Source organism: Cyphellophora europaea, assembly GCF_000365145.1.
Source record: "Cyphellophora europaea CBS 101466 unplaced genomic scaffold supercont1.10, whole genome shotgun sequence".
Taxonomy (NCBI): Eukaryota; Fungi; Ascomycota; class Eurotiomycetes; order Chaetothyriales; family Cyphellophoraceae; genus Cyphellophora; species Cyphellophora europaea.
Genome location: NW_008481798.1, coordinates 1,296,879 through 1,323,215, shown reverse-complemented (window position 1 = coordinate 1,323,215; position 26,337 = coordinate 1,296,879). Strand labels below are relative to the sequence as shown.

Sequence of the window (26,337 nt, the reverse complement as noted above, 5' to 3'; positions counted from 1 at the left end):
TCAGTCGTCCTGCTTGCCATCCCAGACAACACCCCTCTCCTCCAGCAGCTCGCCCGGCGTCTTCTCCAGTATCTCGGGTACCAGTCTCGTCACGATACATTCCAGGATGCCGTAGATCAGGTACTTGTTGATCTTCCTGTCACCCAGCAGGTCCAGGATCGCTTCAACCTGCTCGACTGCAACTTCATACGCTTCTACTGCCGAGTGCGCCTGTGGCGCGAAGAGCTTGCGCGAGACAACGTCCGGGACAAGAGAGAGGAGGTCTGTGGCGGCCTTTTTGCGGATTGCTAAGGCTTCTTCTGGCGTCGGAGGTGGGGGAGCAGGCGGTCCGAGAGAATTGTTAGGGAAGATGACGGCGCGGAGGTTGCGGAGGATGTTTGGGAGGATAGATGGCGGAAATAGGTAAGTCTGTATGTTGTGGTAGAGGAATCTATAAGATGATTAGTGAGCAGGCTGTTGTGGACATGATGAAGAGGATTGCAAAGCGAGAACATAACACGCAACAGCAATAGGGCGCAAAAACAGGCAAAGCAGCTCTGATCACCATCGCGATGAGTAGCGCATGCCTTGTATCGAGTAGTGCGACTTTTGCTCTGCATTCTGCTTTGATACACTTCGTCGCCGCCGCCGCCTCTTCTGTCAGCACCTCTTCTGTTGACACAGCTCGAGGCCACCAAACCAGGGGTGAGCACGTGATGCGTGCTTGACTGGCCGCGACCAGTATCGAACGCTCGAGACGCACGTGCAGCCTGTGAGACGTGGCAGAAGCAAGTCTGCGCTGTACGACATTGCATCGGAACGCTCCATATGCGCCTCGTCCAAAAGAAGCAGCGCGGGCCAGAGATGAGCAGACGTCTTGTGCCCGGAAGGGTTATCGAGCAAAGTTTCACTGCGACTCGGCGCTGGGATCAAGGATCGGGAAGCCTTGCGACGAGATTGAAGCCTCATGCAGGCTTAGCAATGAAGACAGAAGGCCAAAGGGCTGGTAAAGTGATTCAAGTAGCGAGTAGAGAGCATGCTCGAAGCGCCACTAATCGAGTCGCAGTAGTGGTAGCGTTGGCGTCGAGACTAACGCACAGGCGAGGGTCGATTGACCTTGCTGCGTGGAGACCATGTTACACAAGAACAGGTTGGGGACGCGGATGGGGAGGGGGAAGAGGGCCCGCCCGCTGTCATGCAAGCGCAAAGGAGCGCGGTCCGAGCTATGTCCTGAATCGAGGCGACGAGGAGGAGTTGAGCGACCAGATTGCGATTGAAAGGCGCAGGCAATCAGCGCGGGGCCGGGTCCAGGCTTTTCTTGCCGTCAAGCCCGAGTTATGCTGAGGCAACGCCGATCCAAGAAGGACCGGGCGAATAAAAGGATCAGCTCTGGCCAATAGCAGAGCGAAGGAGGGCCGAATTCAAAATTCCCAGTAAGCCTTCAGCGTTGATTGGTCGTGCCGGCGAGGTATTTCTTGTCGCGTAAGCGTGGTCTCCTCAGGCTCTCTGGCGCATGGCAGCCAATATCCAGGCTACTCATGGTGGCGAGGTTGGTCGTACCACATCTATTGGATGCGTGAATTGGAATGAAGTGGATTTGCGGCATCAGCTGGAAGGGCCCGTTCCATGTTATCCGCCAACCGACCAACGTAGTGTTATGCCTTGGTGTCCGGATCGGTGTCTCGCACGTTTCGCTACGTCGCAGCCATGTCTGTGACCAATCTAGACCAGCCGCTGACGCCTTGGGAGCTTGTGGACCAAGGCAGTGACGGAAGTCCGCACGAGAACCCTTAGGACCCACCAACGACGACAAGAGTCGCAGTAATGACCAAATGGTTGAGACAGGGGAGGGCAGTAAATCCAGAAGAAGCCTAGCGACAGACAATAGGCTGTCCAATCGAATGCCAGATATGACCGGAAAGCGTGACAAAAACGGTACCGTAAATACCGCGTATCGAAGATCATTGGCCGCACATGGGATTCTGTGTATTGTGACCCACACGCACTTGGGGCCATCCTTGACACCAACCCATGTGCCGCCTGATTTGAGTAGGAGCTTCTTGATGCATATTGGTTGGAGGCCAAGTCATATGACCATAACATCATGCAGTGCAATAGAATAGCGAGGCAGCGGAGCGTTTTGAACGGGTCGGCTCTTCCTCGAAGCGACCAAAGGGCAAGGAGAGGAAATCACAGGCCAAACCAAGAAATAGAAAACTCACCTATCGAGAATCGAATGCAGACCTCCGGCACGGTTGCGCCCGGATGTCAAAACATGGCCCCAGAAAGCCAAAGCTCCTGCGACCCACGGCATGCGTCTGGACAAATGCAGAATGGTGGAGGTGGCGGGAAACATCCTGTACTCCAGCACCAGGCGAGCCGCATGATCGTCCGTCTGCTTAGCACTGGGCTCTGATAGAGCATGTTTCGTAGAGAGACGCGTCCGCGCTGGAAGTCTCCGTGCATGCATGAGACCGAGTGTGGTGAACCGCACTGCCAGAAATGCGAGGTAACCCCATTGCAGCATGCTCCAAAACACGGCAACAATACTTGATTGGCGAGGGGGGGACGAATCGGTGGGCGAAGCATCGGTTTTGGCAGATAATAGGCCGAATTTCTCCAGCCGACTCCTGGCATCAGCCTGGATACCTTCACTCGTAGCCTTAGCTTGCTTTCGTGCGGCGATGGTGGCAACAATCTTGGACAGAGAGTCATGCAGGAACCACGGCTGGCAGAGTCTGTCTTCGATTGCCCTACCCAGAATCAGGTCTGCAATGATATCGGTGACCAGAATGCGCAGGCTTGTGTTTTGAACGTCTTCAGTAGGAAGCAGCACAGCAAGAGCGCCAGTCACCAGCAGTTGGCGGTACGTGCGCTCTGCCTGGGTCTGATCTTCGGGCGAGAGGGACGGATCGAGGGCTGGGTGGGGATTTAGACTGTGGTAGATGTGATGGGGTTGCTGGCTGTAGCTAAGAGTCGCATGTGATTCGTTCGCTGCATGGTATGCTGTTGCCTCGTATCAGCTTCACGTCTCTTCTCCTCTGTACTCACATACCCGCAACGTGCCTCTCCAGGCATGCCGTGATTTCGTCCAACGCAAGTTGGGCAACATCAACCCGACGCAGTCGCTGCTCGAGCGCACGACTGCAGTGGGCAATGATCTGGACGATCTCCTCGACGAAGCTCTGGTCAGGCGTGATCTTGGTGTACCAGGGACTAATGAAGTCTTTCACCACAACAGCAATGATGGCGTACAGCTGAATGTCGACCTCGTTGCTGCTCGTCAGTGGAGGCAACAACGCCTCGATGGGAGCGGGCGTGCTTCTGTCCGTGCCATGAGTGTCTGGCACGAGTATGCGCCGGATCAGCGACACTGTCGCATTGTCCGAGAGGAAGTCATTGCTGTGGGACTCTTGTCGCGCTGGTTTGCGCGGCCGGGCAGCAGAAGTGGCTCTCGAGGTGGATGGTGTGTTGCCAGCAAGGGCAGACAACTGCGAGTGCTGTGCAGTGGATGGGGCTTTCAAGGTAGGTTGGAAAGGAGCAGCAGTCATGCTAGAAGGTCATCGAGGGCATGGCGACGGTTATAAGGTTGCTGGCCACGCTGGCATTGCACGACTGACGTTCTCAACGACCTCTCACCGGTCAGAGGAAATGCTGCTAGAGGTAGGGAGAGAGGTGTGGCAATGTGTGATTGGCTGAGGGGGATATGTCAAGGCTCCGAATCCCAGGAGATGGAGGGTGGTTGAGCCAGCTGCCAGCGGCCAGCCTGAGGTGGGTGGTCGGAACCGGACAAAGCTGTGCTCCGAAAGATCTCATATCGATAAGCATAGCTCCCCACCCTCTCCACTTCCGCGAAGTTCGGTGGTCTTTGTGCCATTGCAATTCGTGTGTCAACATTTATATGCCCGCTGTAACCCCGTGGATCATTATGTAGTCTCTACTCCTCCCTGCGCCGCTCCACGCAATTATGGTGGCTCTTCCCATGGACAAGGTCCCTTTGTGGCTTGACTGCGATCCTGGTACGTGTTCCGCGCTTCCTAGTGTTGACATGGCCAAAGAGTGCTAACTATTCAGGGCACGACGATGCCTGCGCCATCCTGCTCGCTGCGTACCACCCGAAGTTGCATCTTCTGGGAATCAGCACTGTCTATGGGAATGCACCTCTGACCAAGACCACCAACAATGCGCTGGCCGTACTGGAGGCTATCGGCAAGCCGGACATCGCCGTTATTCCCGGCGCGGCCAGGCCCTTCTGCCGACTGCATCGTGCGGCGCAGGAGATCCACGGTACGTGAGAACACGGGAAACACAATACCTGCTGACGGAGACAGGTGAAAGCGGACTCGATGGCACAGACTTGCTCCCCAAACCCCAGCGGAGACCGCTCGGCCACCTGAATGCGGTCAAAGAAATGAGAGACTCTTTGATGGCGTGCCCTCCAAACACTGCCTGGATCGTGGTGACAGGAACTTTGACCAACTTGGCGCTACTTATGGCAACATTCCCAGAAGTTGCGCACCACGTCAAGGGTGTCAGCATCATGGGAGGTGCTATCGGCGATGGCTTTGCCCCGGTTTCAATGGGAACAGACTACACCGATGCAGAAGGTCGCACGCGCAAGAGAATTGGCAACTACTCTCCATTCGCTGAGTTCAATATTTGGTGCGATCCAGAAGCGTCCCAGAGCGTCTTCCAAAACCCAGCCCTAAAGAATAAGACTTACCTCATACCGCTCGATGTAACGCACCAGGCATATGCCGGCAAGAGTGTCCAAGACATGCTTCTCAACGGTAAGAACAATCGTGGTGGGCAGCCAACACGAGTGCGCAGGATGTATAATGAGCTGCTCATGTTCTTTGCCGAGACTTACCACAACGTTTTTGGCTTGAGCGAGGGACCACCTTTGCATGACCCGCTGGCCGTTGCCGTCCTTCTGTGGGACTTTCCTGAAGACATAAGCCGGATAATGTTCGACGATAGAGGTGGTGAGAGGTGGGACATCAATATTATCACCGAGGGCGAGCAGGTCGGCCGGACAGTCGCGGTACCGGCAAAGGAAGGATGTGTGATACCACGTTCCCTGGATCTCGAAAAGTTTTGGCACGTGTTGGAAGACTGCATGGACAGGGCGGATGAGCAAACAGGGCGGCGGGTGTAGACATAGACACGTATACCTGCATTAGACATCAATAATCTGGTGGGAAGGCCAGGGCCAGTCTGATGGACTCTTTGCGTATCGGGTCTGCCAAGCCCTAGCGAAATCTTGGCACCCACGGAATTTGTCGACGAAGCGCAGTTGACTTCAACCACTTGTGCTTCTCCATCAATCGCTCGTTCGTCCTGAATTCTCGTGTGCGCAAAGCTATCCCTGCTCTGTTCAGACTGTCTAACGCCGTAACAGTTTCTCTACCATCTCAATCGCCCAACATGGCCACTCAGCAAGGTGCTATCTCTAAGCGCAGAAAGTTCGTCGCCGATGGTGTTTTCTACGCCGAGTTGAACGAGCTTCTCCAGCGTGAGCTGGCCGAGGAGGGTTACTCCGGTGTCGAGGTCCGCGTGACTCCCACTGTCACCGATATCAGTACGCCTTCGAACTTCCCAGAGTCGCACAGAAATATCAGAATCTAACGCCCCGCAGTCATCCGCGCAACCCACACTCAGGAAGTTTTGGGCGAGCAGGGCCGCCGCATCCGCGAGCTCACCTCCCTGATTCAGAAGCGCTTCAAGTTCCCCGAGAACTCCGTCTCTCTCTACGCCGCCAAGGTGCAGAACCGCGGTCTCTCCGCTGTCGCTCAGTGCGAGTCCCTGCGCTACAAGCTGCTCAACGGCCTGGCTGTTCGTCGCGCCTGCTATGGTGTCCTGCGCTTCATCATGGAGTCCGGTGCCAAGGGCTGCGAAGTCGTCGTGTCCGGCAAGCTTCGTGCTGCTCGTGCGAAGAGCATGAAGTTCACTGTAAGAGATTGAGAAGCCAACAGCAACAGTGAGACTTGTAGCTAACACCATATCAGGACGGTTTCATGATCCACTCCGGCCAGCCCGCCAAGGACTTCATCGACAGTGCCACCCGCCACGTTCTCCTCCGCCAGGGTGTACTCGGCATCAAGGTCAAGATCATGCGCGGTTCCGATCCCGAGGGCAAGGCTGGCCCCCAGAAGTCGCTCCCCGACTCCGTTACCGTCATCGAGCCCAAGGAGGAGCAGCCAGTCGTGCAGCCCATGTCCCAGGACTATGGTGCCAAGGCTCTTGCCGCCCAGCAGGCCGCTCAGGATGCCCGCGTCAACGAGGAGGGCGCCGCCGAAGGCGGTGAGGGCCAGGAGGAGCAGTTCCAACAGCAGTAGACTCACCCGATGTCGTCAAGCGCGATGCGAGTATGAGAACGAGCGAACGAACGAGAAATGCGATGGGCTGAGATGATTGATACCACAAAACACACTCATGACATCCCACGTTTGCCATGCAGAGCATAGCTTGTCTGGGCGACTGGACATGCTAGGACGAGCTGGCAGTTACTTGACGGCTGTGGTCGTCAGGTGCTGCAGAATTGCCGGAAGCTCTGCAACACAGAAGAAAGCTAGAAAATACTCAAGACTGTTTAATCTTGCTTCGATCTCTGCTTCGCAATCGAGTAGTAACCCACTGATGCATGCATGAATTTTGTCCCATCGTGGTGCGCACTGACTGTTCTCTGCTCCTCTATATCTTCTACTCATGTCTCGTCTCATCATCGCGCATTGACCGTTTTTACTCTCTATCTAGACCATCTCACAAGAAGACTTCAATATTCATCTCGAGCGTGCTGACCGGGTACCTCAACTCGAACTTCTCCAGCACGGTAGGGTGTAGAATGCCGAAGACACCTACGACGCTCTCCTTGCCGCCCACACGTACGTGGATGCTGGCGCTGTGACCCTCGAAGAAAGTCTTATCCTCCACTTCCTCAATCCAATACTCCATTCCTTTCCCATTGCCCGCGAGATCCAGGCCATCTTCTTTGGTAATGAAGGCCGTCTTCAGCATTGCCATTACGCGATCCAACAGCCCATGCACGACTTCGAAGCCACTCGTCTTGCCGTACCAGGCCGCGGCGAAGTGTCGCTCGTTGCGGCTCTTTCGCTCCAGCTCGGGCGCCTTGAAAGCTACATCGCTGACCTCGAACAACTTCATCGGAAGGCTGTGGTGCTTGTTCTCGCGAATCGTCTTCAGTAGCCCCGGCAGTAGACTTGTGCGCACGACCTGGTACTCGGCGGTCTTGGGGTTCGCCAGGCGCACGGCGGTTGATCCATCGTCCACGCGGTTCAGCCAGGCGAAGTTCTCATCGTGGCTGCACAGAATCAGAGGGAGCACTTCCGCCCACCCCGCCATAGCGGTCTCGGCGCGCACGATATCGGAGAGCTTGTTAATGGCAAGAGGTTGCCCGATTGTGGTGCCAACGTTGGGGAAGGCGCGCGGCAGTTTGTTGAAGCCATATGCGATACACACATCCTCCATTATGTCGGCCTGGTGGAGAACGTCGGCACGAGTTGGTGGTACGAAGACGTCGAGGAGGTTAGGGGATGCGGATGACGGCTTGGCGGTGTAGGACATGCGAGTGAGAAGATCGCAGATCTGTTCAGGCTTGAGGGGCACACCCGTACAGCTGTTGATGTAGTCGACTTCAGCTTGCGTGGCGCGCGGAGTGAGGTCGGGGACAACGCGGGTTTCGTTGTTGTGAGGCGAAACGATCTTGATGGGCTCGACGGTGAAGGGCTCGGCAGAGTATTGAGAGAACATGGCGACGAGGATGTTGCAGACAATTTCTACTTTGGTGCGATCGGTGGCTGTGATTTCGATGAAGACGTTCTTGGTCGCAGTGGTGATCTTACTGTGGTTGCCGTTGATGATTGGCGGTAAGGAGCAGACGGTCCGTTTTGCATCATAGATGACAGGGTAGACTGGGGAGTCGCGGATGATGGGCAGGAAGCGACTGAGGTGGCGATCTTTCTCGTAGAAGGTCATCAATTGATCGCCGTCCATCTCCTGATTCTGGTTGAGTGGGACAAACTTAATGTCTTTGGGTGGGAGGGCTTCGTAGGTGAAGGGGCCTTGAATGGTATCGAGATCGTGTGTACCGACCGAGACAAGAGTGCGTTGGCGGGCGAGATTGGCGTGAAGTTTGTCTTGTAGATCGATGAAGGACTCGTAGCGGGCATCGTCGAATTTGACGTTGCGAAGAATGGCGCCGGAGACGTAAGGCCGTATTCGGTCGCATTCTTTTGAAACACGAATTTCTTGTAGCTGTCCATCGGCGGGTGGCTTCAGAACGTACTGCGGAGCTTTTACACGACGGTTAAAGATGTTGAGCATAAGCTGAATTCCCTCGAAGCAGAGCATATCGTAGCGGTTGGCGGGAATTTCGATCTTTAGCTGAGGAGGCTCTTGAACACCATTCACTGTTGGTCGTTCTGAGTTGGTGGTGTCTTCATCCAGCTCGATACCAAAGTCGAAACATAGCTCGTCGAACTCGTCAGTGGTGTACTCTCTGCCGAGAGCCCTGAAAAGGGCAGCCTTGTCCACAGATATGGTAGGCATGGCGGTGGCCGGGTGGATAGGACAGGACACAGGGGAGGCACTCTGTCACCCTTGTAGCTCAGTGAGATTGACTGAATTGCTCGTCCTACTCGATGGGCGGCAACAATCTTGCTCGGCAGTATGTCAGTTCCACAGGCCCGGATACTGCTGTTTGAAAAAAGATGTTTCGAGTCATGCTGGAAATGGCTTGGCATAAACTGCTCACGTGTGGCGGGGAAGGCTTGGCATTGCCTTGTGTGGCTTGTGGGTGGTGGCTTGGACGCTCATGCCGCTGCCGTTGCCTCTGCATGATGTAGCTTCGAAATTGCGGACTCAGCCTTTCCCTGTCACTGATGCCCTTCTGTGATATCCCACTCTTCCGCCGCGTTACTGGTCCAGTCAATATTCTTTGGATTGAAGACTCGCCCACGAACGTTGCGTCTGAACACCCTCTGATCATTCGCCCCACGCATCGCATGTAGGTCAAAGCCCAACTGTTTACGTCGTACCCATTTGCAGCCTCGACGGCCGCGACAGCCCCAAGTGAAGCATGCGCAACCTTTTCGAAACATAATATGCAAGCTTTCGCTGACAGCGCATGGTCTAGGGAACTTTGGCCTGCCTCAACGACTTCCCACTGCCACCCGACCTAATCTGCGGTGGCCTCGACTCCGACCTCCTAAATCCACCCCTCCGAAAGCCACTCTACCGCGCCATCGTCCCACGCCCGAACCCCTTCACGCTTCATAGACCTACTAGACTATCTTTCGATCGAAAATGGAAGTTCAGGGAGAGCAGGATGAACTCTACCCTATTGCTGTGTTGATTGACGAGCTGAAGGTGCGGTGAAACGTGTCTTGCACTGCAGACAGATGTTGACACTCGATAGCACGACGATGTACTTCTACGACTAAACGCGATCCACCGGTTGTCCACCATCGCGCTGGCGCTTGGTCCAGAACGGACAAGAGATGAATTGGTACCCTTTCTAGACGGTGGGTATCGCGCACGTGCCTTGGTCTGGTGTTGCTAACGCGGCTCTGCAGATTCCGTTGAGGACGAAGATGAGGTCCTGACCGCTCTGGCTGAAGAGCTCGGCAACTTTGTCGAGTATGTGGGCGGGCCGGAATACGGACATGTGCTGCTTGCTCCGCTGGAGAATCTGGCTGCGATTGAAGAGCCGCTCGTCAGAGACAAGGTAAAGCCTTTCCACATGCAGTCCTGCCGAGCTGACCGTGTCAGGCTGTAGACTCTCTGAACAAGATCTGTGACGAGCTCTCCGACGCGCAAGTCGAGGAGTCCTTCATCCCCCTTACGATCCGCCTCTCCAAAGCCGACTGGTTCACCTCGAAGATCTCCGCCACCGGCCTTTATGTTGCTCCATATCGGAAAGCTTCCTCCCAGTCCCAGCAAGGCCTCCGACAACAGTTCGGCCATCTGGTGCATGACGAGACACCAATGGTACGGAGACAGTCTGCCAATAATCTGGCCAAGTTCGTGAAAGAGGTCCCCATACAGATCGTCATTGATGAGATGATTCCACTTTTCCAGCATCTTGCGGGAGATGACCAGGACAGCGTGCGCCTGCTAACCGTCGAGGTTCTGATTTCCATTTGTGAAGTCATTCCCAAGGAGCAGCAGTCGAGCCACGGCGTTCTCTTGACAGCATTACGGAGCCTCTTCGAAGATAAGAGCTGGAGAGTCCGATACATGGTAGCAGAGAAGTTTGAGAAGATTGCCAAAGCCGTCAACGAGGAGGTGGTCACGAGGGATTTGGTGCCGGCCTTTGTCAAGCTGCTTAAGGACAGTGAGGCCGAGGTCCGGACTGCAATCGCCAGCCAGATCCCTGGCTTCTGCAGTCTGCTCGACCGTGAAACACTGCTCAACGAGATCATGACCAGCATCGAAGATCTAGTCTCAGACCCTTCCCAGCATGTGCGGGCCGCGCTAGGCACTCAGCTTTCCGGACTCGCCCCTATACTTGGCAAGGACGAAACAATTGGTCACCTACTGCCAATGTTCCTGCAGATGTTGAAGGACGAATTTCCGGATGTACGACTGCACATCATTTCCAAGCTGGAGCTGGTTAATGATGTTATCGGCATCGACCTGCTCTCGCAATCGCTGCTCCCCGCCATTGTCCAGCTCGCCGAGGACAAGCAATGGCGAGTGCGTCTCGCTATCATCGAGTACATTCCACTCCTTGCCAAACAGCTCGGCGTGAAATTTTTCGATGACCAGCTCAGTTCTTTGTGCATGGGCTGGCTCGGCGACACTGTCTTCTCTATTCGCGAAGCCGCAACCACGAATCTGAAGAAGCTTACCGAGGTGTTTGGCGTTGAGTGGTCGAGCGAGTCCATCATCCCGAAGGTTGCCCAGATGGGTCAACAAGCGAACTACCTCTACCGCATGACAACTTGCTTTGCGATTTCGGTAAGTCTTGCACTAAAACTGTGTTATTCATACGCTAATTCTTCAAAGACACTTGCCCCAGTCGTCACTCTTGACATTATCAGAGAACACCTCCTGCCCATCATGGACCGTCTCGTCGCTGACCCAATCCCCAATATTCGGTTCAACGTTGCCAAGTCATATGCAGTTCTAGTCGATACCCTGCGCCGCCTACCCGCAGAAGGCACCCTTGCTGAAGCTGCCGAGAACCCAAATTCTGCTCCCAGCTCCAAGGGCCAAGATCTCATTAGCACACAGATCTTGCCTCACCTGGAAAAGCTTCAACAAGATGATGACGCAGATGTGAGGTACTTCGCCACGACTGCCGCTGGAGGCAAACCCGGAGCACAGGAATCAAGTGAGCAGATGGATACGGAGCAGTAGAAGCTGGGTTGGGATAACATTGGTCTTAGGGGCGACGTGCAGCATGTGTGATGATGCGAGCCGGCGTGTCATCCGATTAGACGGAGAGTTCAACCGACAACAAAACTCGATACCAAAATCACGATGTATTTGAAGACAGTATGTGTGTCTACTGCGCGTTTGTGTGGCGTAGAACGGACGAACGCTGGGTCTAGAGACGCAAACTCCCGGAACTTGGCCAACCCCCTATCCTTGGCAGCCGAGTTGCTTTCAACGTCGTCCGTGACCTTGCTGCCCCTTGCACAGTACCCTATGCCTGCTTGTTGGCCGCTGAGTTGACATATTTTGGGCCATCGCGCCTTGACCCAGCCTACGTCCGTTGGCGTACAAGGCCAGGTAGGCCCTTTAGTCTGTCTCCGGTATCTGCGTTGTTCTCACTCTTGCTGATCTCCATCTCACTCTGGCTGTCTGTCTCATTCTTCTTCTTCTTCTTCTTCTTCTTCTTCTCCTCCTCCTGAGCAGCTGCAGCTTTGGAACGCGCTGCACTCCCGGCGCCCTGCACTCCTAGCCGTCTTGCCCTCAGGTACGGCTAGTAATCCTTCGGCATCTCTCCACTGGTCTCTATCTCGCTCTCACCTTGCATCTCATGAACGTTCTCGTCTTGTCCAAGGGCTGCTTCAGCACGCGCTGCCTTAGGCCGACTGTTCCTCACCACAGCAGTCGCAACTTCCGCTCCATAGTCCTCGACCTGCTCACCTCCTTCCTTTCCCGGCCTGATCTCCCTCAACTCCTGAATCCACGCCCGCATCTGCTCGTTGCGCCGTCCCTGCTCCTTCAGAAACATGTCCACGCTTTCATTGAGGTGCATGGCACGAATGGTGGTGATGGTGATGTTGTGTAGCACGTCCTCCATCGTCTCGTCTTTTGCCTTTGGGGCGAGGTACAGTGATTCAAGGTGATCGTCTCGCTGCGCGAAGGAGAGGTGGGAGAGGTGGTTGGACAGGTCTTCGCGCATGGTGGCGTTCAGGTGGGCGAAGGCGGTGCTGGAAGCGGAGATGGTGATAGGCTTAGCTGCGATTGTGGCGGGCGTGGTGGAGGACTGGTCGGCGCTGTTGGCGGCGTCCGTGGCTGTAGATACCATGGAAGTGCTGGTGATAGAGGTACGTATGGACTCGACGTGTGCTTTCACGCTAGGCAGTTGAGCCACTGCTGATGGGCTGATGCAGATGACTCTGGGCTTGGGTCTCGTGGACCCCACTGCACTGGAGCTGGGACCATGGTCGTGAAGGTATGATGCCGCTCGACTGATGCCGACTGTCTCGTTACTGTGTTTGGCACGATTGACTCCTGCTGTTCCCTTCCTGCCATTGACGGGCCGAGACTGAACGTTGAGTCTTGAATCAGTCTTGATGGTCGAATTCCCCACCAGGGTTTGCGAGCTGCCAGGAGGTTGGTGCTGAACGCCGTCTAGGGTCTCGAGCTTGAGCTGTCCGAGAATGAGCTCTGCCGCAGTGCTCTCCTCTGAATCATCCTTGATCTTAATCTGACCACCATGTTGGTCCAGAACCTTGTTGCCGCGGGCAATAGCCTGACAGAAGTTCTCAATGTGCTGGTGTACAGTGGCGCGGTGTGACTCTCTTGCTGGTCGTTCCCGAGGTGTGTGTGGAAGATTCGGCCGCCCGAGGCCCGGGATGATATTGAGGCGAGCAAAAGCGCGTGGTGAGGTGTCGATGCCGATTTCACGAAACAGCCCCTCCATCTCGTCGAAGGTCATGTTGTCAGCATAGTTGTGCGCGCATCTTTGTGAATTGCGGAGGAGGATGAGAAGTGGATGCTGAAGACTGGCCCAAGGCATGAGGTGGCTTTGGAAAAGAAAGGGTAGACGAGCTAGGAACTGGAGGATGTAGTCGTGAAGATGACCTTTTGTGCGACTTTTCGTCGCGCTTTATGGTTGGCACGGTGTCTTGTCTAAAAGGATCAACTGCGCAATAGCAAACTAACAATGATACAACGCCTGATAAGGGTGGTTGATCTTAATAACTTTAGTAGACGCGTGAGAATATTCTGTAAGCAGTGTTCCAGGTAGACATCCAGTAGAGTACAGATTGTTAATTGAACATACTATGAGTATTGGGTGAGTATATTCCCATGTTTCAGGCAGCTGTCTTGCAGGCTTCCTTGGGATGTTTGAACAACGACCGAACAATTGGTTCAAGCCCCTTGCTCATGTTTGTGCATTGTCAGGATGTAGAACTGGCGACTGATGGTATCTTTACCTATGACTCGAAAGGATGCTCTATTTGCTATGAGAATTAGCGTAAGGCTCTTTAATCACTATTGCAAGGTTTTAGAGCCTCAAGCTTTTGGCGAAGCATTACTATCCCCCTTGTAGTAATGGTTCTCACTACGGATGCTAAAGTGAGCTGTCGTGGTCTAAGCATTGTACTAGTCACTACATTGTGCTATAGAGCCACATCACTGAAACGCGTCAAGTAGTCCAATCGAACCGACAACAGTAAGGTATGGCTCAGGGGTCATCACTAGTAGAACTATCCCGTTTGCATTTGATTGCTACCCGCGTTTGAGCGCGGACTTGCTCATCATCGCATAGTGAAATGGCTGACATGACTGAACGACAGCGATCGCGAATGGGAATCTCGACTATAAGTAGTGCCCCTAGCTGCCTACCTCCCCGAATCAGAGCCAGGATTATACTTGCAACCATTCCGTCGTCAAGAACACGATTAAATATCACCCGGCTCAATATGCGTAGCAAGTCCAAGAACAACGTCGATACATCTCTCGGTGATGCCAGATATGACCCTTCTACCAAGAGCCGAGGTGCCAACGAGGAGCTAGCCGCCCCAACATACAGTCAAGAACCAAACCCATCGTATCCATCTTTCCGTGATGATCTAGTCAAGCCCACCACCAAGACATTGAGAAAAGCTCTTAACAAAAGCGTCACCCCGAGTGACAGCGTCAGCCAGGTGCCCAAGAGACCGAACAAGTCTCTTGAGATCGAGCGGCGCCGCACTCCTTGGGCGAAGCCTTCGAACTCGCCACTTCTTCAAGATTACCCTCCAAACGGGCTTCGACAACAAGCTTCCAGGCCGTACGGTTTGGCATCAACTCCCCTCAGGCGGCGTCAGCACTACCCCTCACCTGCTGGGCCCCGTGCCGTGCATTTGGATGCAATATCATGCGCGCACCGCTGGTTGAAAGATGTGGAAACAGACATCACGCCGCCCCTGCCGCGTCAGTATCGTCCAGGACTTGATCCTCGTCGCAAACTATACTCGGGTTCGGTTCAAGCCGAGGCTTCGTTGACGGATCGGAAGTTCGACAATCTGGCTCATGAAGCATTAAGGCTCCAATACCAGGCAAAAGCCGAAAGGCCCAAGCGCCGACAGGAGCGAGCAACTGAAGCTCAAGACAGTGCCAGAGGGCAAAGCAAGGGCCAAGACAGGGGCAACTACCCCGTCAATGCTTGTCTAATCCCCACATCGAACCAGTACAGCGGCACTCAAGCTGGTCCCAAGACGGTCAAGGAGCTGAGAGCGCATGTCACGCGTCTGCAAGCCGATAACCAGCTGCTGAAGGAGGACATTGAAGGCCTTTGCAACGAAGTTGCAACGCTGAGGCGAAAACTACGGGGCCGAGATGCGACACAGGAGCGGACAGCGGCCCTGTTGCAGCAGTACAAAACGAAGGCGAGCCAGGTCAGTAAGTTGTGGGAGGAGATGGCGATCATGCATATCTGAAGTCAGATATCTGTATGCCAAAGCCGCAGCTTGAGGCCTGCCCATACCCGATCCTTCAAACGCATGGAGCAATCAGTTCGATATGAGGCTGGGACTCTTGTGAAGCATCAGCCGCGGTGGGACTGATAATCGCACTACGACCAGATACAGGACTGCATGTAGTCACAAATTACATGTCATATATTGGGACAGCATTTATCGTACACGCGTATGATGCTGATACACACCCCACAGCTCCGTGGCAGAGCTAACTACCCTGCCCACGGAATGCTCTGAGACCGGAACAGGCTGACCATTCCAATGGGCAAGACACCGTTATCCACGATGTTCAAGCCACCAAATCTACGCAGTACTTCCGGACCATGCAATCCCAGGATCCACTTCCAGTAAGGCTGTTGCAAGTTAGCGTGTGAGACATTTAGCTCAAGCGCAATATTACTTACCTGCATCCCATACCAGTTCCCATTGATACCACATTTACCAGCCTGTCCTACAACGCCTCCCCTGTCCATCAGATTCAACGCAGTGGTGATCTCGGTGCTGGCAGTGATGGACTCCTCATCCGGCTGTCTCATCAGATTCAGGAAAACGCCCGCCAAGTAGTAATTCCCTTCAGTTTGAAACTCTTCACGGTACCTCGAGTATTCTTCATAAGAGAAGAAAGTATCCGGGTTTGCTGGCACATAGTTCGGATAGTGCCGGCCGGCCCTGGGAACGCTACCACTCTCGAAACGCTTCTTGGCTTTATGATATTCTTCCAGCTCCGTTTCCATTGTCAGTGCGACTAATCTCTCCGGGCTCTTCAAGACTGCGTCTCGCAGCTGCAGTGGAATTACGAAGGGATTTCGCAGCTCCAGTCCGCCTAGCGCGGATGGGAAGAACACGTAACCTTCAGGGATGTCACTGATCCCGAAGCGGGCCGACAATGTGGCCTTGAGGTACTCCACGACACTCGAGACGTTGTCTTCGTCCTCAAATATCTTACGTTGAGCGCGTTGGAGCGTCGAAAGGATGTGGTCGATATGTGCTTGGCCAAAACAGTTCACAGGCTTGCCAAAATTCGTGGTAAAGAACTTGTCGGCGTACGCATTCCAAGCCTCGATCCATGAGAATATCGAGGAGGTCTTTGCACGGAGCTGGCGCTTAAGGTCTCCAACATGCCGATTGATCATCTCCTGGTCAATCTCGAAGCGTGCCGACTTTGGATCCAAGTACAGGAACCCCCATCTGATTGTGCCATGTGGTAGGAATTGGCCGATCCGACTCTGGTCATTCCCGACTCGAACACCTCCACACTTGTCTTGATAGAGGTCCAGGCCCATGAGTTTTGAGAACTGTGTGATCGTCTGCCAGGCAACGACACTGATATCGTCGTTCACGGACCAGAACCAGAAGTCGTCATATACTCGCCACAAGCGACATCCATTGGTTGCCTGGTTGACACTCAAGTCGAGACAAAACAGCACAGATTCGCCAAGCATGTCGCTCAGTGGGTGAGATCCAGGCACACCGCGCTTTCGATGATGAACAGTCTCCTCGTCCTGAAAGCCCAGCGGCGCCTCGAGGAATGTCCGGAAAAAGCCCATCCATCTCTGGGATACGCCAAAGTATTGTAGTATTGCCAGGATTGTGGAGTGCGGCAGCAACGGGTTCCAGCTCGCAAATTGTCCACGGAAGGCTGTCAAGCCTCCATACAAGTGCTTGTTAATAAGAATTTCGGTACTCAGTAAGTGGAGCAGTATTTGTTTCGCTTGAGTAGGATTTCCTGGGCGCTTCACGAAGTCAGGATCGTCGTCCACATACTGACTCTCGCCTCGAGCCATCATGCGCTTTTTGTTCTGCTGTTCCAGCTTCATCAGCTGTTGCGCTTGAAGCTGATGATTCAACTGTGCAGCCTGCATAGCTCGCATGTCTTGTTGAGCCATTGGAACACGTGTAGCCCCTTGAGCTTGCACGACGGGCTGTGTGCCGCTGGCCTTCCTCGCCGTCTGCATGGTTTGTGGCTTGGGCTGAGGTGCGAAGTCGGCTTCGACTTCCCCTTCAGCCTGCATGATGCCGCTGGTTTCCGAGTCCGGAAGCTGAGCCAGAAAGTACGAGCTACTCCACAGGGACTCTCGTTTGGATTGCAGGCCTTTTCGGCTTTGGTAGCCCAGGTAGTACTCACGGCGCTTGAGGTCCTCCAGGGGCATGACCTGCTTAGCTGACGCCCATGCACCGTCTGCATTTACAAAAGCATTCAAAGCACTTTTGAGAAAGACTGACCACTTCACGCCGATGTACTGGAGAAAGATAGCCTGCAAAAGATCTTCGTGCATGATGATGTGAAAGTGCCCCTGTATCTTTCGTTTTTGCTCAAGAGGCACGCGATCTCCCCAACTCCAGGTGTCAATGCTGCTAATGCGCAAATTTAGTACATCTGCGAGCTCGTTGAGGATTATCGAATTGGGTAAGAAGTCACGAAGCACGTTGCGCTTGTCCTCAGTCAGGAGATCACTGGCGAGTAGGCCATTGATAACCCAGACGAGCACACTTTCATTGAATTGGCCAGGCCGAGCAAGTTCATTTTGGAAGCCCGCCATCTTCTTGCGTAAGGCTTGCAAAGCCTTGAACGCCTGCTTATTAACACCAGTCTCACCGAAGAGCTTCTTGAGGTAGTCAGTGATGGCGGTGGTGTCGGTGTCGAATGGTTCGAAGACCGTCTGGGCCCACTCCGCACGAGATTCAAGCATCTGCTTGCTCTCCAGCTCCTCAAATCCCGACATCTCGAGGTCATCGGCAGGCTCTTCTTTGACGCCGATCTTCTTCTCGGCCGCAAGCCATTCAGTCACGAGCTGAGCGTACAGTGAAGCATACTCGAGTCGAGAAGACTGCACGTTTAGCTGTTGATGGAGCTCTCGCTCCCAGTCTGCCAACAAGCTCGGAGATACCGATGGATCGTACTGAGGTTGAGTAAGGAATCGTTCCAGGTTACTAAGCTTTTGCTCGAGCTCATAGTGCTTGCTGCTTCCAGCGACCACTCGGCCGTTCATGGATCGGATTCCGAACGTGGTCTTGACACCGTCGACGAGGACACGGAGCTTGGCAGTATCGGTGGACTGATTTGCGGCGGCCCCAAGCAAGATGCCTTTGGACTTCTCGAAAACGGCTCGCTTCCTCTGGAGTTCGCCAAGCTTGGCATCGATAATGGATTGCAAGGTCTCTGAGTAAATACCACCTGCCGAGGTAGCCATGGTGGATTGAAGTACCGAGTTGACTGGACTAAAGTTTAAAGCTGGAGGTCAAATAAGTGAGTGTCGTCAACTCAGGCGTCTTGTCGCGAGGGGCTCGTGTGAAGCGAATCAGGTAGGCAGCAGGAATACGGTTTAGGGATTGACGAAGTACAGTGATATCGAGTACACAGAGAGAGTGAGGATCGTACGACATTTGAGGACGAGGACGACCCTAATATACTGGGGGTGGAAGAGGTAGGCAACAGCGCGATCTACATTGTGGTGCTGCCAGACTAGGTTGCCTCGCGACAGGGGGTGGATCATGCCATCACGTGAGGCGAACTCCGGTCTCTTGGCACTACCGAGCCGCTCTCAATGGTAAAACTGATCAGAGCCTCGAACTTGATCACTTCCTTGAAAGGCACTCCGATCGCTCGAACGACAAGTCAACAGTGTGTTCAGTCGCCTGGAGACAAGCACATGCAGCGTGCTGCACCGACACAATATCAGTCGCTTGCATCGCACCTATAGCCTAAATCGCCTCAGCCGCTCCATGCGCCCCGCGAGGCCCGTTACGCTTCACACCAACCACCACGCAACCACGATCGCGAACGCAAGTACGGCCACAGTGTCTATGATGACCAAGCAACACAGTAGCGCTCTATTGATAGGCCCCTCACGCAGCTTGCACAGTTTTTGCATTTTCGCATGAGCAAGAGGCTGGTCCGGGATCTGTAAGTCAAGACAACTTCAGGGAAACCCCACGAATTTTTCATGTCAAAGTGGTGAACGTGTCTGGAGCCTCTTGGTCGCACAACACACCAGATGTTCGGTAAGTTCTACAATGTGTGGGGCTTGTTTTACGCTCCGATCTCGAGCACATCGAAGCCACGACACTAATGAATGTGAAATGTGCTCAGGAGATCAGACCCCTCCGTTGAAGCTAACATGATCAGTTGTGTATCTACTTTTAAGCCTTTGGACCACGTGTGCGAGACATCTTTCCCGTCAGCGTATTCTTCACACACGCTGAAGAAACTGTTAGGGAGACAACGGTCGTACGATGTTGTTGTCCCGTCCTAGAGGGCCTGTTCTTCTCGCGGACGGCCCACGGCAGCTTGCCTCAAATCGTGTAACGAAAGTTAGGGTCGCCCTCCAGGATCTTCCCTTCCTTGTCAGCCTTGCGATTTTCCCGACGGAAGATGATCGTATTAATCACCACAATCGCGATGATAAGTACGTTGCATGCCAGACCTGCATAGATGCCTGGACGGTAGTGAGGGCGATCCTGGCTGCGGAAGATGAGCGAGCCAGCGATACCTCCAATACCGCCAAAGCCAATCAGCGTGGCTGAAGAGAATGCTCGTTTCCAGTGCCCGCGGATGTTGTTGCCTTGATAGGCAAGGCACGTGGGGATGCCTCCTTGAGCACTGGCGCAAATGAGGAAAGTGCCGACAAAACGTACAGCAGGTTGAGTCGCAAAGCCCTGAGGTCGTCAGCTATGGCCCATAAAACATCGCCAGTGAATTACCAGAAGCGGTAGACCAATGAGACCAAGTGCACAGTTGACCAACAGCAGAGGGCCACGGATATGGTACTTGTCGCCAACCCATGCCAGGCCGTACATGAGGATGGCTGCGAAAACATACTGTGGAGCTGACAAGCACTGCGACATGCCCACGCTCATCCCCATGTTCTCTCGCAAGACAACCGGCAGGAAGCTTGCCTTGTCAGCTTCAGGTCAACTCGAGGTGTCATGAGGTACTTACAAACTTAGTGCGTATGCCATGGTGGTGAGTGCACTATGTCCTATCAGTATAAGGATCCACGGAGATCGTGTCGACTTACAACAGGATCATTGCAAACATCCACACTTTCCAGTCTTTGCCGGCTGAGGCCCACTTTTTGAAGTTCCAGGGTTCACCCTCGGCGTCATTTCGGTCCCTGTTGATGCGCCGAAGGACGAATTCGATTTCATTTTGCTTGAGGAAACCCCAATGATTCTTCTTGATGGCTTGGTCGGGGAAATCCACAAGGAAAATATATCCAGCAATGCCAATAAGACAGGTTATGACGCCTTCGATGATGAAGATCCATCTCCATCCTCGGTAATTGGCTAGACCATCCTGCAGAGGTGAGCTGATACTTCTTCTCTGTTAAGTGCTGTGCTCACCATCTGTTGTAAGCCGAAAGCTAGGATGCCACTTCCCCCCGACGCCAAGGAGCCGAGCAGGTAGAAAACTGCGTATCGTTTTTGCATATCATATCGAGCGTACCATGTCGAAATGAGATAAACACAGCCTGGGAAGAAACCTGCTTCGAAAAGCCCAAGCAGAATGCGAAGCGGAATCATTACTGTCCAATCGTTGGGGAATCCGAACCCGATCTGCAGCAGGTCAGTGGACTGAGTGGCATGTTTTCTGGCCGATCAAGGCAATTATACCATGACAACGCCCCACGCAAAGCACAAGCCAGACAGGAAGGGTCGGGGCCCAAGCTTTCTCGTCAAGACTGTTGCTGGAGGCTGGAAAATGGTGTAGGTCGTGAAGAACACAAGTGCAATGGTGGACTGTGCTCAAATGTTAGCCCGCCCTTCAAATACCCAGACTGGCACTTACATATCGGAACCCAACATTCAAGTTAAGCTCGGCGGTCATGCCCGCAATGGCGGCGTTAGGAAGATTGGATCGGTCCATTAAACTGACCATACTACATTCTGGTCAGATGTATTCCAGGACCAAGAAGGACCGGAGCAATAAGTGGCGCTGCCTGTACAGAATCCTGGGACACATGTTCCAGATCTCCCACACAATTTACTTGCCCCGAACCACTCTGCTCAAAGACTTACTACATGCAGCCAGTCGTAATCACCAGTCGTCGGTCAATCTTATGAATGATCTTCCGCTGCTGCGCATAGGTAAACTCCGGGTCGTCATCTAGAGCCACCGGCATGGGCTTTTCGGGGGCATCTTCGAGCTGGTCGGTATTGCCCAAAGTCTTCTCCGGTTCAGCCACCGCAACACTTTCTTGGCGCTTATTCTCGGACATGATTGCACAGCAACAGAAGGCTCGACAAAAACGCGGATGTGTCCAACGCAGACGTCTTACATTTATACTCGGTCTCATTTGGCGGCCCTCGGTAAGTGCAAGAACGTGGTCTCGGATCCCGGTGCCCGCGGGTATCCCACCATACCCCAAGTTCTTATCTGTGGCCTGAGCCCACTGTGTGACGCCTCAGCGGAACCGACAAGGAAAGTTGCAAGTCTTGGAAGCTGACTGTCGCAAAGCTCATTGGTCCGGAACTGCTGCTAGGACTTGTCAGGCTCCGCCCCCCAAGAACTTGCCGGAGCTCGTCTAGAATTCCTTGCGACAGCTGGTTGGAGAAATTGCGGAGGACTGTAAACTATGCCTCGGTAGCTAGCTAAACTCCGAAGAAACTCGTACAATTGAGTAAGTTCCTCAATGGGTCTCGCTCACTCATTACGGCTAGTTTCCGAGGCGACTTGATGTTGCAGTCGCTTGTCGAGAAACATCAGCAATGTGACTGCCTCCCTGCTGAGCATCCCTGCGGTTGGACTGGCCATGTATGGTTTTATGCAGAGTTCACTGTGCGTCGAGCCTTGTGCTTCCGACGCTAGTCGAGTACATTGCAGTCCCGTACCAAGTACTTCACACCACGGGTGAGGGCAGTCTCACCCTACTCCACAGCAGAGGCTCGAGGAAACAGTGCGGTCGCTCAGTCTTCTGGAATTTTGCGACCGACGTGGCTCTTGTGGCCAGGTGCTGTCACTATGCTTCTATTCGCCCTCATCATATGCCTGCATGGTTTCACATGATGCCTCCAATATGCTACGGATAACGACAAGCAGGCATAATGCTTGAAATGAGTTTGTCACAGGCTTCGGCTGCCTGTTACGAGAAAATGAAGGTAGTCTCACCATTGCATGGATATTTGGTTCCATGGTTGCATAGCATCCAGCTCAGCTGCTACATCATTACAGGCGCAGCAGCATGGGTGCTAGCACCACATCACCCGGCGAGATATCCAGGCCTGAGGAAGATGCGTCATACTACCGGAATCTCCTTGCTCAAGCCATCAATGGTTTCAAACGTTATGATGGCTGCAACAACCCCCTCCTTATTGATCAATCACATCCCCCCTCCGTCGTCGAAGCACTGACTACCATCGGAGCCTACAGCGACCAACCTTTTCGCCCCACCGCAGCACTAGCAGTGATGACTATGCATGGTCACCTCGTTCACCGAATATCTGTTGACCTATTGCAGACTTCGCTTAAGTCCCTCAGAGACGCTTCGAAAGCCGACAATACCAATCAAGACTACCAGCTCGTGGAGCTAGATGGGCGGTGCATCGTCAATGCTCCGCGAGCTGGTTTCGCGATTGAGAAGTGGCGCGATGTCAGAACTCGTCTAGAGCGTCTCAAAAGCTGCCTGCGGATCGATCAAGCAATCTTCGGAAAGGCATTGGTACAGGGGACCGCCAAATTCATCGACGATAAGAGAGAAGAGGTATTGACTTATTTGGCTTCCGATCTCCAAGTCCAGCCGAACGGGGAAGGCTAGAGCAAGTGAAATATGACTAGAGAAACTCTGTCCCTCAACCTACTTCAACACTATACCAAGATGCAGCTACTCTTTTGATGCTTTGGAAAAACGTAACTCACATTTTCGGCTTTATTGGGATAGCAAAGGTGCGTGGCAATTGATCTATAGAGCCGACTAGAAGATCCCGCGACTCCAATTCAACAGCAACGCCTGAGCAAGGCTCCGACCTGCCGACGTTTGTAAGTCCACCATTCCCGACGCCCCAAGATTAGACTCCGCAGCAGCATCCCTCTCCTCTCGCGATGCACCAATGAAGTTATAGAATAGTGCCTGACGCACTCGAAGCACAGCGTCATAATCATCAGCACCCAACTCTGAAGAATCCAACTGCTGCTCCTGGAGCTCCGCTTCTTCGCCGTCCTCCGCATGACAGGTGACTTCTTCAGCACCCTTACACTCAGTAACAGTCTCAGTCAGCTTCCTACCCAGCAGCTCCCACTTCTTGATCTCTTTGTCGATCATGCTCGCCGCCTCCCGTGCGTCGGGCCTATGCCCGCGAAGGCGTTTCTGGATGAGCCTTCTCGCAACAGCGACATCGGCGTCGATCTTGGCTAGTGCAATGTTGATGAAATGCGTAAGGTGGTCGGCTTTCAGATCAGGACAAGTGGCCTGTGAGCGGGCCTTGAAAGCCTTGAGTTGGTCGTAGACTCCGGACGCCACGAGGGGAAGGACATCTTCGAAGAGCCGCGAGTTCTTGGTGCGTAGCTCTTTCAATGTCAGGGGAATACTGGCCTGCAGCTCCTCCATGTCGAGAAGCTGTTGTCTCTTCGGCTCCGTTTTCTCGTCGGACGTGGTGGACGACATTTCTGATCCGAAGATTTCGGGTGCCGTTTGAGACCTGTCAGATCTTGCTACAGCCCCCTTTTGTGCTTCGAAGGAACGGCGTCCGACAAAGCGCCTCGTCCAGTCTTCCAGACAATGCATACAGGCATCAACAAAGGTTTTCACTTGTATCATCTTTGTCTATGAAGTGTATTGATGCTGCATTGTTGCCCACTGACAGATGCCGAGCTTCGAACATCGAACATCGAACATCTACAGAAGCAGCCAGCCTGCCACGCGCGATCGCGGGGCGAATCTCAATGCACACCCACTGTCTGATACGTGAGTCGCATACAGTCATGCCTGTAGACACCTACTCATGCTGCAGCAGCAGCTACCCCAGACCGAGCAGCTAACTTCGCATGGTCCTGCTTCATCGGGACAACACCAGTTTCGCGCTGGACGAATTTCTACTCATTGGCCACCGTATCTATTCAGATATTGCCCGTCCTGGGTTCAGCTGCGCCACTGTTCTCCGTGATAGGTGAGCTGCAGGTAGCGTTGCGACAGTATTGAACCGTCCCCTCGACAAACGTCGTGAATCAAAGGCATGTTTAATCCACATCTGCCGTGTATTAGAGACGCCCACTCTGACCCCGGCAGTACTATTCGGCCTTCTGCGCCGCGTTACGCATAGTGTACCGGGAGGGCCGTAAGCGTAAGCTATGCCACCAGTTTGGTCGAGGATTGGCGAAAGTAGTTATCGTGAGATTGTTTATCATTTTGGTAGGCCCTGGTTCGACAACGTCAAACTGCCTATCAGGATGAGACACAGCCTAAAGGAATAATTCATGCACATAAGAATGAACCCAGTGTGGCACTGAGCTCGAATCTATTAGACTACCGAAAGTGGTTTCTGCGCGTACACTACGTGTCTTCACAACTAGTCAGCTGATGGTCATCCCATGTTGCACACGACTTACAGATCATGCATCGCCTGCAGCCTCGGGTTCCTCAATTCCTCGCGCAACTTAGCGCACAGCGCCAGTACCTCTTCCGGCGTATAGTTTGCCAGAGTTGTGAAGATCCTCATCGAGAGACCCTCCATGTTCTCCAAGAACTGTACAATGTCAAAGGTGCCAATCTCTTTCAGCGCTTTGTCCTTGGGCCATGGTCCGATTGGGATAGGGAGAAGCTCATGATGGATGTTGACAAAGCCCGCATCCTCCACCCACTGCTTGAGTTTGGGACCAGGCTCAGGCTCCAGGCCGGCTCGCTGGAAGGCTTCGATGGCTTCTTGACACCATTTATCTAGGAGGCATCCGGGCTTGAATTCGCCTTGCTGCGTGTACCAGTGCATCTCAAAGTCTTGAAATTCGACCCATCCACCCGGCTTGGTGTGCCTGGAATGGAGTTCAGTACCTCCAGATTCTTTGAGTTATTTCATAGGATTCCGGGTAGACATACTGAAATGCTTGTCGCATTAACCTGGGCCAGTCTTTGAGGGACCCAGCCATAGAGCGTGAGTGGATGTAGTCGAAAGGAGCGTTGTATGCCCAGTCGCTCTCGATATCATCGACCTCGAAGGAGACATTCGGCGGAACACTGTGGCTATTCAGGCTTCGATGCCAATACAGAGGACGCTGCAAGCTTACCTCGAGGGCTGCACCGGGCTCAAATCGTTTCCAAGAATCTGAACACTCTGTAAGTCAACCGTTCAGTCGAGGAGTCCACGCACCTGTGCCGAAGGGTACAAATCCCCCATTTCAATCGCCCAGATACCAGTCCCAGTACCAATGTCAAGGATGCGTTGCGGGTCCGCAAGAGGGGCGAGATGTAGTGTCTTGCCTAGCCTGAGGCGGATGATATGGTGATGCATATCCAGACGTTGAAGCTCAGCCTACGTTCGACGTCAATGTCAAGATGCAGCGGGGTGGACGATAGTGAACCTCATCGTTCGGGGCCCAGTACACTGGGTTGTTAGTGAGGTCTTCGCGGAGCAGCACTCAGACTGACCTGTTCCCGCACTGGTTCGATCGGCATGATATCGTCGACCATTTTCGTATTTGAAAGCCAGCACGCTCGATTTCAGAGACGTGGTGTAACTCTCTCTATTACATTTTCAGCCGTGTTCGAGCCTTTCGAGTTGGTGCACGGTACGTACGCATCGTTACCAATAGCCGAGTCCACGTCGGACAAGATTTGATCCTGTGTCAAGTCAGCGCGCGGCGTGATGGCTGAAGCTTATTTTATACATCATCGACATCAATGTGTTCGTCGTCGCGCAGAACGGTCGGGGCTGCCATAGTGCAAAATTGCGTCTGAAGATTGTCGAGGTCGAAAGACACCCATCTGCTGCAAGAGCGTCTTAACTTGGCCCTAAGATGATCGGAGTGAGGTGGCACTTCCGCACGTGCTTAGCAGTTTGCTGTCATCCGTCCGTGGTACTAGTGTTTCTTCTGCCTTAGCCATGCGGCTACATAAGTACGCGCAGTAGCACCTCCGCTGTACGCAATCGCCTATTCATCCGGTGTTGGTCGATCTTTGTACTACGCGATAGCCGCGTCTCCAGTACGTGAAGCTCTGGGACTAATGCATCGGCTGTTGTTCGGAGCGAGCTTCCGTGACAGTCCGAC

At 53.6% G+C, this 26,337-nt stretch overlaps 10 protein-coding genes across 10 annotated transcripts; 4 read left to right on the top strand and 6 right to left on the bottom strand.

The window, feature by feature from the left end:
- On the bottom strand, nucleotides 1-3,530 carry HMPREF1541_09622 (uncharacterized protein; the record flags this gene model as incomplete). The annotated part of the gene is made up of 3 exons (XM_008714295.1): nucleotides 1-430; nucleotides 2,202-2,985; nucleotides 3,035-3,530. 3 exons carry the CDS (start codon nucleotides 3,528-3,530, stop codon nucleotides 1-3), a joined length of 1,710 nt encoding a protein of 569 aa, XP_008712517.1.
- A 416-nt stretch (nucleotides 3,531-3,946) lies between these two features.
- On the top strand, nucleotides 3,947-5,137 carry HMPREF1541_09621 (uncharacterized protein; the record flags this gene model as incomplete). Its single annotated transcript, XM_008714294.1, has 3 exons — nucleotides 3,947-3,998; nucleotides 4,054-4,266; nucleotides 4,311-5,137. The coding sequence occupies 3 exons, from the start codon at nucleotides 3,947-3,949 to the stop codon at nucleotides 5,135-5,137; spliced, it is 1,092 nt and encodes a 363-aa protein (XP_008712516.1).
- A 269-nt stretch (nucleotides 5,138-5,406) lies between these two features.
- HMPREF1541_09620 (40S ribosomal protein) lies at nucleotides 5,407-6,317 on the top strand (the record flags this gene model as incomplete). Its single annotated transcript, XM_008714293.1, has 3 exons — nucleotides 5,407-5,560; nucleotides 5,618-5,931; nucleotides 5,988-6,317. The coding sequence occupies 3 exons, from the start codon at nucleotides 5,407-5,409 to the stop codon at nucleotides 6,315-6,317; spliced, it is 798 nt and encodes a 265-aa protein (XP_008712515.1).
- A 424-nt stretch (nucleotides 6,318-6,741) lies between these two features.
- HMPREF1541_09619 (phenylalanine-tRNA ligase, beta subunit) lies at nucleotides 6,742-8,547 on the bottom strand (the record flags this gene model as incomplete). The annotated part of the gene is made up of 1 exon (XM_008714292.1): nucleotides 6,742-8,547. The coding sequence occupies one exon, from the start codon at nucleotides 8,545-8,547 to the stop codon at nucleotides 6,742-6,744; it is 1,806 nt and encodes a 601-aa protein (XP_008712514.1).
- Nucleotides 8,548-9,303: 756 nt separating this feature from the next.
- On the top strand, nucleotides 9,304-11,361 carry HMPREF1541_09618 (uncharacterized protein; the record flags this gene model as incomplete). The annotated part of the gene is made up of 5 exons (XM_008714291.1): nucleotides 9,304-9,366; nucleotides 9,416-9,521; nucleotides 9,573-9,724; nucleotides 9,769-10,959; nucleotides 11,008-11,361. 5 exons carry the CDS (start codon nucleotides 9,304-9,306, stop codon nucleotides 11,359-11,361), a joined length of 1,866 nt encoding a protein of 621 aa, XP_008712513.1.
- Nucleotides 11,362-11,929: 568 nt separating this feature from the next.
- On the bottom strand, nucleotides 11,930-13,114 carry HMPREF1541_09617 (uncharacterized protein; the record flags this gene model as incomplete). Its single annotated transcript, XM_008714290.1, has 1 exon — nucleotides 11,930-13,114. The coding sequence occupies one exon, from the start codon at nucleotides 13,112-13,114 to the stop codon at nucleotides 11,930-11,932; it is 1,185 nt and encodes a 394-aa protein (XP_008712512.1).
- Nucleotides 13,115-14,105: 991 nt separating this feature from the next.
- On the top strand, nucleotides 14,106-15,104 carry HMPREF1541_09616 (uncharacterized protein; the record flags this gene model as incomplete). Its single annotated transcript, XM_008714289.1, has 1 exon — nucleotides 14,106-15,104. The coding sequence occupies one exon, from the start codon at nucleotides 14,106-14,108 to the stop codon at nucleotides 15,102-15,104; it is 999 nt and encodes a 332-aa protein (XP_008712511.1).
- Nucleotides 15,105-19,436: 4,332 nt separating this feature from the next.
- On the bottom strand, nucleotides 19,437-21,021 carry HMPREF1541_09615 (uncharacterized protein; the record flags this gene model as incomplete). The annotated part of the gene is made up of 7 exons (XM_008714288.1): nucleotides 19,437-19,799; nucleotides 19,845-20,034; nucleotides 20,083-20,115; nucleotides 20,162-20,439; nucleotides 20,487-20,699; nucleotides 20,757-20,882; nucleotides 20,932-21,021. 7 exons carry the CDS (start codon nucleotides 21,019-21,021, stop codon nucleotides 19,437-19,439), a joined length of 1,293 nt encoding a protein of 430 aa, XP_008712510.1.
- A 2,032-nt stretch (nucleotides 21,022-23,053) lies between these two features.
- HMPREF1541_09614 (uncharacterized protein) lies at nucleotides 23,054-23,743 on the bottom strand (the record flags this gene model as incomplete). Its single annotated transcript, XM_008714287.1, has 1 exon — nucleotides 23,054-23,743. One exon carries the CDS (start codon nucleotides 23,741-23,743, stop codon nucleotides 23,054-23,056), a length of 690 nt encoding a protein of 229 aa, XP_008712509.1.
- An 853-nt stretch (nucleotides 23,744-24,596) lies between these two features.
- HMPREF1541_09613 (uncharacterized protein) lies at nucleotides 24,597-26,007 on the bottom strand (the record flags this gene model as incomplete). Its single annotated transcript, XM_008714286.1, has 9 exons — nucleotides 24,597-24,636; nucleotides 24,685-25,104; nucleotides 25,169-25,306; nucleotides 25,357-25,394; nucleotides 25,440-25,601; nucleotides 25,651-25,673; nucleotides 25,718-25,812; nucleotides 25,866-25,909; nucleotides 25,957-26,007. The coding sequence occupies 9 exons, from the start codon at nucleotides 26,005-26,007 to the stop codon at nucleotides 24,597-24,599; spliced, it is 1,011 nt and encodes a 336-aa protein (XP_008712508.1).
- Between the last annotated feature and the right edge of the window lie 330 nt (nucleotides 26,008-26,337).